Source organism: Lissotriton vulgaris, chromosome 12 (assembly GCF_964263255.1).
Source record: "Lissotriton vulgaris chromosome 12, aLisVul1.2, whole genome shotgun sequence".
NCBI classification, from domain to species: Eukaryota; Metazoa; Chordata; class Amphibia; order Caudata; family Salamandridae; genus Lissotriton; species Lissotriton vulgaris.
In genome coordinates, this window is record NC_141700.1 from 241573226 (window position 1) to 241590306 (window position 17081).

A 17081-nucleotide genomic window follows, 5' to 3' on the forward strand; every position below is an offset into this window, starting at 1 on the left:
GATCTCTCAATATGAATATTGAGCGCACCAGTAACAATCACCACACTAGTTGGCATGAAACCCAGTCTTCATTACCTTGACCCCTGGGAGATCTTAATTTTAGAAAGATTAAGAAAGTCTGCAGCCACACGTGATGCAACTCCACTGCTTAATTACCAATTAATATCAGTTCTCTAACTGAAGAGCAAGAGCTCCTACAGTATCTAAATTGCACAGCATGCTGAAAACCAAGGCTCAAACACTCACCTGATATCCTTGGAAAAAGCTAAGAATTTCTTTCATTCCTGTGTTATAGGGCAAGCCCTGCATACGAACTAAGGCACCTGGCTGGGTCAGCATTGGCGTGTGCGAGGCGGAGGCAGCAGCAAGAGATGCAGTAGGGGCTGCAATGTATCCCATTGTGGTTGGCGATACAGGGGGGCTGAAAACAAAGGTGGATTTAGGTTAGAGAGAAACTCAGTGCTCCACAACAATCCATGTTCATTTGAGATTAACTTAGCAATTAACCATGTTGTCAATTTCTAACCACATTCATTATCATCCTGATCATTGAAATCTTTTGTTTAACTGGTTATGCAGACAGCGAGATACCCTTCTACGCCAATACGTCTGCCAGTAGCATTAGCTATTATGAAAAAACTAAAAGCACATATTACCAAGGTCCAGCGTATTCTGGAAGACTTTGGTTCATATTTTAAATGCGAGAATGAAGTGTACTTTTTGCTTAAGCATAAACCTGCGAACAAAAATTTCCATCAAAAGGTTTCAACAAAAGAGCTCTGGAGAGTGCTCAAAATATGTAGACAACTGTCAAAGGGTTTCTGATGCTACAGGTTATAGACTCCAAACAATCCTACAAAAGTGACAAACTGCTCACACATACACCCAGTGAGCTCAGCTACTGTTCGCTGTATGATTGTGCACAAGCTTGCAGTGATGGATTCATTTGCATGCCATCAGGCCGGAGGTGATCACAAGAGATCATGCTCTTTCCAATTACAGTAGGTTTTCAGAGTATCCAGCCTCCTCCAAAGGATCCAACTGCTGCATCTCACTTTCAGCATGACCCAATTTCCCTAATGCAGATGCATGTGCTCAAGAATAGAAATATCAGGCTCGCAAGATGACAAAAATAAAAGGAGGAACCTGCAGCGAGAAGGAAGAGGCATGCTAAATATTATTTCACATGTTGAGTGGCTGCCAAAAGTCTCAACCCAATCCCTTTCGTAGGCAATTTACCAGCCAGTCAGGCAGAATCCCAGTGAGAGGGGATGCTCAGGAGAAGCCATATTAAATTCGACTAGGCTTGTGTATTCATATACTTTCTGCCATCTTTGCCATGATGCAGAAAACAAGTGGGAATCCAGAACACGTAGAAAACAAAGTTATGGAAACTGTTTCTCAAATTATATTTACATCGCCTGGTGCAGTATCAGCAGCAACAAAACTACCTGCAATTGTAAGCATTACTACAATAAAAGAGAAAGCTATACTACCTCAAGGAATAAAAAAGACAATACACCTCAAATACAACTAATCAATTTAGTCTTATCAAACATGAGCTACAGACCGATTCACGCTTGTAAGTAAAACACATGGAAATTCTTAAGATAAGTAGATTGGCATCCACCTGAAGTGTACAAGAGGGTGGTCTCAAAGCAAGTGTATCTTGTGGTTTGCCAATGTTCCATCAAATATGCCTTTTCTGCCTCTCACTCCATTACTTTCCAAAGTACTTAGGCTCAGCCTCTTTGAAATTTAATCTATTCTGATTTATTGGATTTCCAATATTTTAGGATGAACCTGTTGATAAAGATTTTTTTTTTCTCTAAAGTTTTAGTCCCTTGGCAATGTCTGTAATTCTCCCGGAAACTTAAAGGTTGCAGTAACTCCTCGTCAATTTTTATCCTGTAACCGTCTGAATTTCCAACATGCGTGCATTCCAAGGCTCAGTTACAGCCATCGTGGGTAGGCCGCGGCAAGAGCCCCTTTCCTTTTACACATCTTATCATTTGCAAGGTGAAACTATTTTCAAAAGCCTGATTCATACAATTAAGCACATCAGTTGCACCTGCCAGGGTCAACACGCAAGCTAAGTAGGGTGTCTATGTCTACCAATCATACTTGTCTAGACTCCAATAGGATCACGAAATACTGATCAATTTGCTCAGGTACAATTTCACATGTGTTGAAGCCAGCTCCGAAAGGTAACTCTTTAAATAAATTTCAAGTGTATGTAGCCTCATTTCCTTAAAAGGAATGGATTGGACTGAATCATTCACCTAAAATGGTGTATGGTTAAGTAAGCTCACAGCTCAGTGACACGTGGTTAGCGCCGAGTAATCTAACAAGTTTTTCGTTAAAATCAACTCATTTAGATTGTAAAAAATGGCATTGCCATTCACTAAAAAGGCTAAGATACCAGGTCCAAGCAGAAAACTATGAGCCACATTTTACAACAGCAGAGCATCCAACGAATACGGTTTGTTGCCCAACTACCAGAAATTGTTCAACATTTTGTTTCCCCACAAAATGGTACTGTATGGCCGATTTCTTCTCGCCTACATCTGCACTTCATGTAAAGCATCTTTTCCTGTTTTCATATAACAACGTATTGTTTATTCTGAGAATCTGTCCCTAGTGCGGTGGGTTTAGCAAATTAACACCCTATCACTCTGGATGTTAATCATTTCATAACTTCAGAAGCTTTATCTGTGCTGTTGACTTTACATATCTATGGGCACTCCTTCAATGCTGAAATAAAGTGGGTAGACTGACTCGAAAGGGAAGCTTAGACACGTTTTTTTTTGCTAAAACATGGTGACCAACAATTGCAGTAAAGTGATTGTTCTCTTTGCTTACGATTTCAGTGATTTCAGTGGGAACTTTGTTTCAGGGTCAATCTATTTGCCTATATGTCGTCCCCCCCCTCTAATTAATATTGAAAAAAGATATAGTAATGCACAAAACATGTTTTACCCTTTTAAATGTATAGTTAGGAACAGAACAGACTATAATAGTTGGCTGCATTTGAGTCTTCAAAAAGTGTAGAAGCGTTACACATTCGCAAATATGTTCTCCAGCATAGGACATGCATATAACAATGCTTCGCCTCCAACCTTCACTTAAAAAAAGGTTTGAAGTCAAATAATATGGGAACAAACCCTACAATCTGCAACTTAGCAGTAGTGTTTCAAGAACTGAAACATTTCCATTCTAATATATTGCAAATGTCAGTATAAATAGATTCTACACGAGCATGCATTAGAACCATATTAACTTTCTGCTAAATAAGTTGTTTCCACGTATTAGAGGTTAGACTTTTTTAATCATATATATAGTAATAAATTACCTATTGTATGCCTTAATTTGGAAACATTTTCCTAAGGCCTCAATCTTACACTACACGGAGGTGTTGGGTCTTATTGAAAGCTGTGTTCCTCCATTTATAACAAAACCACTGCATCGAGGAGGGTTTGCAAAGACTGCTCGAGGAACGGAATGATAAAGGTCCAGTAATAAGATAAGTGGAAAGGAACGGACTAATATAAAAACTCCAATAAAGAAACCTCTTTAACCAATGCTGCACAAGCACATCACTAAAAGCACAATTTGAAACTCTTCTTGGGAAGGTAATAACCCTGAAGCCACATGCCAAAGAACATTTTACCTGTAGCCGAGCCTTGCTGTAAATTGTGCACTCGTGAGATCAGTTTAACACCGGCCTCCCATACTGGCCTCACTGGCTGTGGGGGAGGAGGGGCCCAGTCTATGGGCAATGGACAGCTCCTACTCTGCTAAGACTGCTTGCTATGGGCCTGGGAAGCCATCTTTGAACGCTGGCTTTCCCCCAACTAAAATCCAGAAAAAGCCACAGAAATACTTCATGTTTGTCTCATCTCCCTATAAAGTATTTTGTTTTGTGTTTTTTGCTATAGCTTGTCGCACACAAAAATGATTTCATTGAAAAATAAGTCCTGACAAGTATTATACTGGTTTTACATTTTTATCTAGCTCATCCTTAGTAAGCATTTGGTTGAGATGCAGAACCTGTTGGTTTAACAAAAGACTCCTTTCAAAGAAGGCTTCCGTGATCACCAAATTACACCTCCCAGCTTCAAAGGCTTTTTTAATGCAAATGATAGAACTTCACAGGAGCTGGCATATTACATACAACAGCTAATAGCAGGACTGTGACAAAAATAATCCTGGACTGCTTCAAGATGTACTTGACAGGTCTTAAAGCAGAGGCTGAAGGGGGCTGATCAGAGCAACAACAGTTACAAGTGGCTAACCCTTGTCCACGTTTTTTCCCAGAAATGAAGTCCTTGGCTGCATGTGAACAGAAACGAGGTGAAGACACAACTTCTCTGCTTTTGTCTTAACTTTCACAAATGGAGCACGGTCAGATTACAGCCACCTGTACTTGGACAGACTTCTGGCACCTTCGAAATAGGTGTCTGTACATATACCCACCAACGTGGCACATCCCATCCCTTTCAAGTTTAAGCTGCTTTTGTCTTACTCTTCCTCACCAGGTACATGCCGCCCATTAATGACCAATAGGTGGAACAAGGACGGGGGAACAAAGCTATATAATAAATGTAAATGCAAAAAGAATGCATTGCGATATGACCTAGGTTTGCTTTACACATAAAACATTTGGAAGCTTCGTTTCTAAGAAATAAAGCAGAGTATAACGTCAAAAACAGCTGACAGATAGAGGTATTGTCATTTCTTTTTAGGCAGGGCTGTAGACCACATTAGCTATGTGGAAAGATGTGCTATGTCACCAGTACACACTATTCAACACCACAGACTACACAAAGGATATACAGGCAAAGGCTTTGGGGTATTCTTCAGTTACTGGCTGCTGCATGGCATTTCGTGGTTGGTTACCTTTTATTTTAATCAGTTCTTGCAGTTAAGCAAAAAAAAAAATTTTTCATTTGTAATATGAGGCATTTACTTTTTATTAACTCTTCTGCCTCTAGTCTAATTGCTCTACCCATGTAAGTAATGCAATATATATATATATATATATATATATATATATATATATATATATATATATATATATATATATCATTTCAATAAAAAGTTTACTGAACTAAAAAACAAAACAAAAATCCACCATTGAAGCCATAGTAACTATCTGTCCATTGCCTTCCTCCACCCAAAAACTGATTATCTGTCCGCTTCGACAAAGAGTGCCACAGACAGACAGAAAAGTAGGGATTTACAAAGCTTCTTTTTCTTGGAAACACCAAGTGTTTAAGAGAATCTGGCGCACATAACACTGCAGTACCTGGGGTAGTAGGCTGTATAATTCATATAAAGCTGGGTTGCTTGTGCAGGATAATAGGCAACTGCTTGTGGGGCTGCAACTTGGGCATAGGCACTCCGTGCAGCAGCAAACAAGGCTGGCGTCTGGTAAAGTGCTGCTGCGGCATCTGCTGGGATAACTGCTGTGGCTGCTTGAAAGGCTGCGTACCCTGGTGGAGAAAGACCTAGAGGGACCAGAGAAACTTCAATTAGAGAGATTTAGGATTTCCCGTTTGGGGTGCAGGAAAAAAAATATTAGCTAGCAATTGATTGCATGACTTACCCAATAGGTTCCCTAGAGAACCTACTGCATAATTTCATATTAAAACAGATCAGACTACAGCTATATTTCCATCAGATCAGACTACATCTATAGTGCCATCAGGATTCAAGTTATGTTATCCGAATATAACTATTACAACCGAGATCCAAGTTCATAACTTTACACACCCAGAGGCATTAGGAGGTTTTACCCGGCATATGTCTCTTTACAGTGAATCACCTGACTATGTCTATCAAGGAATTAACAACTTTAAATAGGTCCAAGTTTACCCCTCAATCTGCCTCCAGCGTCTATTACTGTTTACCCAATTTATTTTTTAATTCATAGGCACATTTTCAATCAAGAAGATGCTTGAACCAACCAACTAAAAGGGCTTACCACTATGCAAAAAACACAACATGCAGTAGGCCCCATGTTAATTGTAAAGGGTGATTTTATACCAAACGGTGGCTTCTTATTTTTTCGAACAGCACGCAAGAAGGAGGGGTAAAAACGCAAACTCTCGGGTGGTAAACATTTTACAAGCACGAGGCTTTTTACTTTTGTGCATGTTTTGTGCATACTTCAATTATATGAAGAAGTCAGGAGGATTCCGTCACTTTCCTCTGGCCACACCCAGGTAAATGATGGAGTTCCCTCTTGTAGTTATTAACTATGTTCTATTACAACAGCGGTAACAAACGGCCGAAGTATTTTCTCCAATGAAATACTGGCACAAGCACCTATTGCACTACTGGGAAAATTGTGGTAATTTGGCCAGGTGTGTGCGCCTACCTGTCAAATATGGTGGTGTTTTTATAACAGGATTATTTTATTTCCTCTCCTGCAGAGCCACCTAGTTTGCTACTTTAGTCCATGCTGCCCATCACCTGCTCCCTAGCCATTTCCAAAGGATTTCATGACCCAAGACCAACACAAGCTATGCCTTTTTATCATTTCCATCTAACAGTCCACTTTAAATCTCTTTCCCACATATCATTTTTGTTACCAAGGTATCCCTACAAACGTATTGGAGAGCCTGGTTACGTATTTGTAAAGGTATACATTTAAGTCTATTGTTTTTCAATACCATGAGCCGTGTAACATATGCTGCTACCACATTATAAAGCAGCACCCGGTCACAAGCACGTTTCCTTCAGTAGGTGAGGTTTACGCTTGAAAATTTAAATAGTCCATCACATCTAGCCACAACTCTTCATGACTCGGGGCAGCAGTAAGCAGCAATATTTTATACCTAAAACATTTAGGATTGAAAGCAGAAACTATGTAATATTACCAATTTATAAGGAGCTCATTTATGATCGAAATCAATAATTCACAAGGAATACACTAAATTTTGGGCACAAATCTGCTCTAGCAATTTTAGTCATATGGATTTTTACCACATTACCCATGAGCCAGAAGGTCACTTAAGCCAAGACTATTCTAAGAAATACATTCCGAGCATATTGGTAAAATACCATCCGTTCCTACCTTCGAAAAGACCAATGACATGATACATGTTTTACTTCCGTTAGCACTTGCTAAAGGAATGGAGATCGCCAAGAATTGAACCAGGAAACCCGTACAGGTAAGCTATATTTCCACAAACAGGCTGCCACAAATTGTCCAACGCAAAGAAAATTTCGAATGATCCTGGATGAGTTCAAAATTGAGCTCAGGTGTTAAATTACTCATACTGGCTATTTCAAATGCAAAATGTTATCTTGCCTGCCATAGGTTGTAGAGAAAAACGAAAATGACCAGAACCTTCTGCATATTCAGTCACCTTCATTCAGTAGGGTTAAGTCCTTTACTATTTGTATATATGCTGCACAAAATACCGTCTAAGCTCTTACAAGTACTAATTTGTCTACAGGAAAGCTTAACACTGAACTACCACGGATTTACTTGGTTGTCAAGGGCTAGACAAAAAAAATAATTTTCAAACTTATTTTAAAGGCGAAGGTCCTAGATTTAAAAATCACACTACCCCTGCCCCCATTGAAAATCTGTCAGTGCAAAAAAGGTTTGCAATGCCCTTAGCAAACAAGATTTACTGCATTATTTCAAGCAAGAAATAGACTTACTGATCATTATCTGTGGAGTTCAAATCAATACTTTGATGGACAGCATAACAACCTGCTGTAAAATCTACACTACTGGCCAGCAAAACTGGTTGTTAGGAATGTATCCTAAAAAGTTCTAATGGGTCTGCCCAGGCATTTATTATATTTTATTTCAAAAGTTGAAGTCAACTTATGTAAGCCCTTTAAAAAGCACTGCAACAAGATAATTAACTATTAAATAATGGTGAATATGTCGGTCATAAAAGACATTCAATGGCTAAGTGTGCTAATAATTGAACAGAAGACTATATTAATGTTGCACATTGAGGGTATAATACAGTACAGATAATGCTCAGCAAAGCTATCCTATTTGGTCAGAATATTGTGGGCGCTTTGTGAAATGCTTACCACCACCAAGGAATGCACCCCAGTAATGCTCAGACAAGACTGAAGTAAGGCTTGTGGGCAAGCTGCAGAATTCAATTTCCACCCATAAATCAAGTACTTCAAATTGAGATTTTGCTAATGGAAACTACTGCACAGCGCAGAGAATCAGTTCTCCAAATGCAAATAACCGGTCAAGGCTTTGCCAGCCATTACCCAACATCAAGCACCCCACACAAAAAAAAAAAAAAAAATCGGTCACATAGCTCATCACCCAAAAAGAAAGCTCCCAACCCCTGCTTTGAGATGGATTATTATTGATCATGGCAATCCCAAAGATGAAAAGTGAGAAAGTCACAAAGCTGTAGCACCTACCACATAGCCTTTAGCAGCAGAGAGCAGAAGAATTGCAGACTTACATGGTAACTTACATGGCGGTGGGGATAAACCACTACGATTTAAAGTGCCACCCATTAAAACAAAATTCATCTCCTCTCCAGAGCACTGGAACACCTCCACATAGCGATCCTTCATCATTTTCTTGTGGCATTTCTGTGCCACGATGAATGCCCGGTCTGCCGATTTCATCTGAATAAATGCGTCTCCTGATGGCCGCCCCTGAGCCACAAGAGTTAAAGATTTTGTTGGACCATCGGATTGTAAAATACAGGGTACAATATTTGCAGCTCATTCCACAAAACTGACTACAGCCAAGTGTCTACTATCATACTGGAACAGAATCACTCCGCATTTTAGTTTAGGATTGAAGGGATCATTGGTCAGGAGTGACCATGAAAAACAATTTAATCATTCAAAATTAATACCACAAACAGTGAGTTGGCCAGCACGCAGCTTAAGAAGCAATGAAGGATCTATGTGAGGGGTATTCAACCTATGTCCACGAGTGACTACGTGCCAGATTAAGGTCTGCCCAGGAAGAATATTATTTTAAATGGAAATCAATTGCAAAGCCTTGTTAAACTTTCAATTTTATAGAACGAATGTTGGTCTATATGGTGCTGCATGACCATTCCAGTCGAAAAGACTCCCTAGAGTTAATTTTATAGTTGGGTAAATTTTGCATTCGACAGCATGTGTTACTAAGTGTAAGACATGGCTGAGATAATCTGATTTACCATGAGGAGAAGCGGACACTTGAGAGTAATAGTGTATGCCAATTCCACCAGGATTCAGTCTCCTCATGAAAGATCAAATTAACGACAGTGCTAATGTTTAGAGCAAGGACTTAAAATAAATGCTGTGTGTCAGTACACAAGTGCTATGGCCTGCTTTGAAGGATATGCAGGTTCATATACACTTGGGCTGGAAGGATAGTCTTGAGATTAACAATATTAATAAATGAAGAAAAAAAAAGCACTGGTGTGAATTTGAGAACTCTACGCAAGCCTTCACCAAAACATATCAACCCAGCTCTAGAGAGACTTTACGGAAATTCAATTAGTTGCTTCAGAAAGGCTACTCACAACTGAAAACAGATGCATTCATGGCTTTATGCCAGTGTGTACAATAATCAGAATTCCACCCGAATACAGCAGAATTCGGAGGGGTTGTTCTAGAGGTGCTGGTTGAATATCAAAAGATTAATTACCTGTTGGTTGAGAACCATGTGAACTCCATGTGGCTTGATATCGACAGTAGAGTCTCCCATGAATTCCAAAATATCATCAATAGCAGCAGTGTAAGGAAGCCCTCGAAGCCGTACACAGTCGCGTACGGTGCCAGATGCAATAGGATAATGTTGGGGGATCATAGGGATGAGGGGGGCAGGAAGGGTGGGAATTAATGGTGTTGACAGATATCGGTTAAGTACCTGTTGACAAAAAACATTTGAAAATTGATAGATGTTTGCTGCAAAGCTCATTCTGATCTATTAGAATTCATAATTGACACCAGATTCAAATACGGACAAGAGAAATCTCTATTCAAAGCTCTTCTGTTTGATTTTAAGGCTTATCAAGGTATGCTCAAAATGGAGTCTAAATGGCAAGGCATTCCATAGCATTTATGTCTTCAATCCAAACCTATGATTCACTTTCTACTAGTTGGTTTCCAATAATTAGAACTAGAAAACCTGGGCACATTTTGTTTGGGCTAGGTTAACTTTTATGAGGAAATCTGCAAGGATTGACATGCGCAACTGCCCCTTTCCCAGCTCCCGACTAATATGAATGAACAAGCAAAGAGCTTATAAAGTCCCACAGGCCCATATTTGTAGATAGTATACTCAATGAGGGGATACTTGTGTTACAGTATCATCCACCTTACAAAGAAATACATGCGTGAACATGGAAAAGGGACAATGTTAAATGTACAAGATTCTTGCATCATCGTGAAGGTACCACAAACCTGTATAAAACTAAAGGATCAGTCTAAAGGGGGCGGGGGCAAGTGGGCAAAGCAGTACTATAGTAGAATGGAGACACTAATTGGAAAGTTCGGGAAGCATTCAAGGAACAAGCAGGGGGCTCCGAGGATCAATGTGGTACGGTACTGTACTGTGGGATGCCAAAGAGGATGATGGACGGAAGGGAAGTGCTCTGTAGTCAGGCAAAACACTGATGAACACGGTTTGGATACTGCAGGGTGGTGTGTGATGGGCACAGATGTAGGGCATGGAAAAGTTACTGATTGAGAAAAGGGTTTAACAGTAAGTAGGGCGGCATTGGCACACTGCCTTGGATCAGGATGGGAGTAAGTTCCTAGAGCAATAAAGTGTAAAGGGAGCTCCTGGGAAACGTGGGACATTTGGCACTAAATGAGCTATTGTAATGGTTTTATAATGTGTCTGAAATACCTGCATTTAGGGCCCCCATTGCGATGTAAAACTGACTGGAGTCCATCCGACATCGCTCTGGAAATGGAACCGAACGACCTTCTGTCGACGGTTCCATCCCAGCTATTAGGATGCGACCGAACCCTGTTTGGTAGCAATCCTATATTTTGCTATGGGAGCATGCTCCCATAACAAAGAGCAGGTGCAGTTCATACCTGCCACTTAATATGCCTGCCACCAGGTGCAGGGATCTACAGGGGGTACCATAGGAGTCCCCACAGCTGCCATTTGGCAGCTTTGCACCCACGGGTCCCTGCTTGAGGCCCTCAAACAGTTTCCCAATGCCTTTCTGTGTAGGAAAGGCTGCCACAGAAAGGCAGTGGAAAACGGCCATTGTAATCCCTCGGCTGGAAAGAGCTGGCCAAGGGATTACTGCAGGCCTTCCTAATAGCAGAAGGGCTCTCCGAGCCAGTCGTCAGCCATTTGGAACTCCTGCTGGTAACAATTTCCAACCGACTCCATTGAAATGAGTTGGTCGGAAATTATTACAAACAGGAGATTACGATGCGGTACGGATGGCTCCAACCAAGAGCCCGAGCCATTCCTTACCGCATCATAATCAGGCCCTAAATGCCCACTCCCATTATTGGCCCATGCCTTCAGCTCAAGACAATAACTGCTGCAGGCATTTAATGCCAGTATCCACTCATACAATCGGATACAAAAATATTGTTGAATGATTTCAGTTTGAAGATAGAGTCCGAGGTGAACACAAACAATGCAGGATTGCAACGTACTTTGCAGGACAAGTCAAAATGACATTAAGACCGATAATAAAATAGTAACCTGCTGAACTTCTGCAGCTGTGCTCCGGAAGAGTTCTATGTATCGCTTCCCAAGGATCTCTTTGTGCTTTTTAAGTGCTTGTTGTGCATATTCCTCACAGGAAAACAACACAAAGGCATCACCAGTTGGTCTCCCATCCGGGTATTTGACAAAAAGAAGTCCCTCTTTCCCCCCTGTGACTGGACACTCAGTGCCCAAAAATCCCAACACATCCTCAGGAGTGGCAGTAAAGGGAAGGCCCCTCATTCGGATGATGACCTGATTTTCTTTCGATAAGAATTGGGCAACTTCATTGGAGGTGCCTAAAAAAGAAAACCAATACAGAAATTGGCAACGCTTCACAAACCACCATTCAGCATCACATTATGCAAATTGCAAATCTCAATTCCCACAGACACCGGACAAATTGTGCCCTTAAACCTGAAAATGTGTGTTCACTGCATCTTTCCCCACCATCTGCGCGTTGCTTCATCTAAGCACAGATGTAGAAAAACATGTCTTCCAAAGTGTTGGATGAGTTTGGTGACAAAGACCATCAATCCATGAACTAATTTGCAATAGCATTCTGGTCTTGCTATTTATTAGAGAGACTTCACTCTTATGTGACCATCTTCAATTGCGACCAACTTGCTCTTTTACTGTAGATCAGCTTGTAGTATCTCAGAAAAGGCAGGAAATTAATCAGACTTTCATTAATCCAATAACACCCGTCTCTGCCTCTCCACAAGCCAGGTATTTTAAGTGACCCTAAAGTCCATTTTAGAGCTATTGCCAGTCAAATGTATAATTTCTCCCAATTTTAGAACTGCACACACAATCAACTGAAGTGTGAACATAACCAAGTATCAGACAGTGTAGAGGAGCATCAAACCAAATTTTGTGCTCACCTTGTAAAGCACAGATTGCAGTGCCCTCGAAATAACAGTGTTACCCAAGAAAAGGTTCGCATTCTGGTTTCTTTTTTCTACAAATGACTGGTTTTTCTCCCACACACTTTAAGCTAGCTTGGTGTTGTCTCTTTAGGATTCAGTTTTCTCCAACAAGTCAGACACCTCACACCAACTGAATTCTTGAATAGAGCTCCGCTACAGAATAAAAATTACCACAGACCTCACCAAGCATTTACTCCAGATGCAATGCGAGGTCATTTCACTTAAACTCACAACGGTTTGTGATCACAAACCTAAAATCTACCCAAACAAAAAATGATAATAAATAATATTCAACAGTCCGTGTATTGGTCTTTCACATGGTACACGTTTTAAAAAACAATCCCGACACGGATTGGAAAAGGTACACAGTATACAATGTCCCATATGTATTACTCAGCAGCACAAAAGTTCTCGTGAGAAAAAATGTGCAAGGCTTACCTCCAGCAATTTTCAAAAACTCTTCTCCAGTTGCTTTGTAAACCTATGAAGGACAGAAAGTAAATATGGTAAACGATCAAACGTGTTCTTACCTCCCCCCCCCCTCCCTCCAAAAACCACTGACCGTATCAACCACTGTGTAGTTCCAATACCATTCTGGCTCTTAAAAAGATCTTGACGGTATTTTAATTAGTAAGTCAGGCAAGAGGTTATGAGGACATAGCTGTTCTTGAGATGAGAAAATAACTAGAGTAATAGGGATTTTAGGAAGTCCTCACTAACATTCACCTGTATTATCTTATCTTCAAGGAGGACAGAATGGGCCACTGTTTTCTTGAGCAAAAAACCAATGAAGGACGGAATGCTGAATAAATCAAACAGTCACAGATCTGGCTTGAATCAATTGTTAAGTTGCTTGCCATGCCATTCCAGTTTGAACTCCGCCATATGAAAATTAGTCTTGGCCCTGCCCCTCATGGAAACAGTCCAGCCCAAATGGCCAGGTTCTCCTTGGACCAGAAACAAGCATTCTGGGACCAGTTTTGGGGTATCACCCCTCTTCTTCCAGGTTAGTTTGAATCCGGTGGCATAGTGAGCACAGGACCCACATCTGGGCATACCCTTCCCACTTAGAAGAAGGTTCAGCATTCACTCCATCATCTTTTTCTGTTGCTTTAGTGGTCTAAGGGTACGCCCAGACGTGGGTTCTGTGCTCTTTCCACTGGATTCAAGCTAGCCTGGCTGATGAAGGGGTGATTCCCTGAAACCAGTCCCGGGATGCTTGTTTCCAGTGCAGGGAGGACCTGGCTTTGCAGTTCAGGCTGGACTGTTTCCATGGGGAGTAGGGTCAAGACTGATTTGCATATGGCTGGATCCAAACTGGAATGGCGAGCAAAAAGAAAAAAAAAGACTATTTAACCCAGATCTGTGACCGGGGGGGGGGGGGAATGTTTGAAAGCATTCAGAATTCTGTCCATCTTTTTGTTGCTACTGATTTGAGGGCATATGCAGAAGTGTCCAAGTCCAACGCACCATGCGACCAAAATAAAAAGCCAGGTATCCTCTTTGCCTTGCCAGATGCGATTGTATAGTCTTACGCAGTGCTTCACCAAAACATTAAAATACTTTTCCATCTACAAATTTAGAACAGCCCCTGCCAGTTATCCTTGAGCAGGGACCATCCTTCCCCCATCTTAGTCAGAAACAAATGTTAACTTTGAGAGTCCTAGGCATCCAATCACATTCACGCCACGACCACTGCTACTCCAATTCCAAGTACTCCATATGCCACGCTACCGTCACTCACACCTATGTGGGCTGCCAGTTTCTCAGTAATTCATTAGCCTTTTCAAAGTGATTAACCGCATGCGCGGTAGCGGGTTTTCCCGCTGCGCGCTGAAATTTAAAAATCGCGGGTAGCGTGACAAAGCCAGCTCGTCATGCGCTCAGCGCAGGTAACGCCCATGACGAGTTGGCTTTGTCATCCGCATCGAAGGGGTTAAATTACCAACCATCCCTTCAAATGTACCCTCCGCTTCAACAACTTCCTCTCCTTAGCACCCACAGTGCAGTTTCAAGTTTGTTGCCCCTCGCATCTCTCCCCTTAAATGCTTTTTCCCTTCGCATGAGCAGCTTTTTCACTAGTGACCTTCGAAGCAGGCATCAAGAACCACCAGCTTTCTCACTACATCTCCAATGGATTTTTTGCTAAACACGCTACAAAGCAGAGGCACCAGCAAGATTACAGACTGAAACGGTTGTATGTGAAGTCTATTTTGCTAATCAGTATCATCATCATCAGTATCATCATCATCAGCAGCAGCGCCAGCACTGTTGCTTACCAGAGTCTTTTTAAGTGCCTACATCTAGCATTTCTATTCCACATGTTCACTGAAACCAGTGATTGCGTGAAAACACAGGAGTCCAGGATGTATTCCAAAACTTCTAGAGGATTAGGTCAAACAAGTATCATATATACGTATATAGGTCATGCTAACAAAATGAATGATAACCATGAAACCAAACACCAAAGTGTATTTGATTGTTGTGTACCCCAGAACCCAAATACATAATTGCAAGGAGTGATTAACATTTTGGCCTAAAACTCAATGGCTCTTGATATCTTTGCATTTGTCCTCTTGGCTCAAAAAACAAATATTGGGTTTGCTTTCATCAAGCTTTACAGCATTGCAGAATATGCGGACTTCAGGTTTTCAAAGAGACATGTTTCATAAAGATATGCAGGTAGGTTTAGAACACAGGTAGGCCAGACTCATGGCTACTTCTTAGGATAATCCCCATATGAACCTTTTCCTTATGCAAATAGCCAGAAAATATGGCATTAGTCTTGCCCCCACGAACCTACAACTCAACACTGTTGCTTATTAAAGTATTGGCACAAACAGGCAAGGGAATTTAAAATTATCCCGCATGTTACATCAAATGATTAAATTCTACAAAACGAAGATTACTATTCCAGTTTTAGGAAACATTGCAGTTTGCCATTAGACAAACTTCAGAATAAAAAAAAAAGTATTAACCAACATCCAGGAGCTAAACTTTGAATGTAACATCTGCATGCAGAGGAAACACGTATGGATGTAAAATGTAAGAGCTGTGGTAGAAGAGGTCTGGTTTGATACTTAACCCCTTAAATGTGTGTCGGACGGCCCCCAGCCATCTGACAACACGGTGGACGTGTGTGGAGGACAGCTGGGGGCCGTACGATCTGCACATGCATCAGATCCGGCCACAGCGGAATGTCTGCCGCGGCTAAGCATTAAATTAGGGAAACAGCACCCAACATGTTAGGGTCCATCACTGCACTCGTCAATCCATTATTAGCATTTCAACTGTTTGCCCAAGCATAGCTGTAACCCCAATTACTCTTCAAACACCCCCGCCTTTCTCTAACCAAAGCCGCCCCCAAACCAAAACACCTCCCTCCATCCTCCTCAAACCAAAGCACACCTCAATTGTTCTCCACAAATGCAGGGACTCTTGCAATTCCAATCCTGCCTTGTTGACTTAGGTGATGCAAACGTACCTCAATGTATCTGCTCCCCATGTGATGCTTGTTTCTTTCCAGGGCCAAGTTTCTCTGTTCTGCATTGACGAATCGCACAAGAGCTTCGCCGTTCCTCCTTCCCTGAGCATTCAAACACAACGCCACACCACCTCTGCCACACAAGGTCAACAAAAAGGTTAGTTTTTCATTCTGAACAAGAAATGCCTTTACATGCTTGATAAACTCTAGAAAAGTTAACTTGCACAGCATATTTCAAATGGTAAAGTAGGGGTTTTGAGCCCGGGAGTTGCAGTATTGCACTGAATATACAAGGTATGCTCCTATGGAACCGGTACAGAATGGACACTGTCAGGGAAGTTGTGCGATGTATGCACTAGGTCAACTGAAACCCCTCATTCTGGCATGTATTTTCAACCAGTATTTCATTATTTTCAGGAGTCAGTACCAAACAAGGGTACTGAGAAATGCTAAACTGTCCTATGGTAGGCCTGTGCAACATTGGTTATTTATTTTTAGTATTTATAGAGTGCACTGTGCCCAGACTGATATCCTAGCGCCAAGAGCAGTAAAGTGCCTACAGGGGATTAAAAACAGAATAAAACATCACTGTGAGCACCCACTATTTCGGGAACAGTCAAGTCTTCAAGGCAACATATTCATAAACCTTACTTTCAATGTCACCAGAAGACCAACATAGATTGCAAAGCATTCGCACAGAGTTTGCAAGCTAATCGTTTGGGAATAATACTTAAGTAAAATTATGTGAATCGATGCAAAATAAATAGGGTTTAAGTAGTAAAGACTGCCATCTAAAAGGGAGGGGAGGGAGAGAACCATTTACAGCACCATTAAGAGCCCTCCACACAGTAAACTCCAAGTACAGATACTACCATGTCCAGTGTTTAAAGGGATGGCCGATTCTTGCTACCCAACTATTCATATCACATGTGGAATTCAGTGTCCAAGTTGGAGTGCGCTCCTCTGAAGTCGCCTACTTTCTGCA

At 41.3% G+C, this 17081-nt stretch overlaps 1 protein-coding gene across 2 annotated transcripts in view; it reads right to left on the reverse strand.

The window, feature by feature from the left end:
* ESRP2 (epithelial splicing regulatory protein 2) overlaps window positions 1-17081 on the reverse strand; it is a 139905-nt gene that overhangs the window by 24630 nt on the left and 98194 nt on the right. The window contains exons 9-15 of one of the 2 annotated variants that reach the window (XM_086947743.1): window positions 16097-16229; window positions 13051-13093; window positions 11681-11982; window positions 9650-9871; window positions 8472-8658; window positions 5309-5510; window positions 247-421 (exon numbers count right to left, since the gene is read on the reverse strand). In XM_086947743.1, the coding sequence (XP_086803869.1) occupies window positions 247-421; window positions 5309-5510; window positions 8472-8658; window positions 9650-9871; window positions 11681-11982; window positions 13051-13093; window positions 16097-16229 (1264 nt within the window). Of the gene's footprint in view, window positions 1-246; window positions 422-5308; window positions 5511-8459; window positions 8659-9649; window positions 9872-11680; window positions 11983-13050; window positions 13094-16096; window positions 16230-17081 lie in introns of both variants that reach the window. The other variant, XM_086947742.1, reaches the window with a different exon arrangement.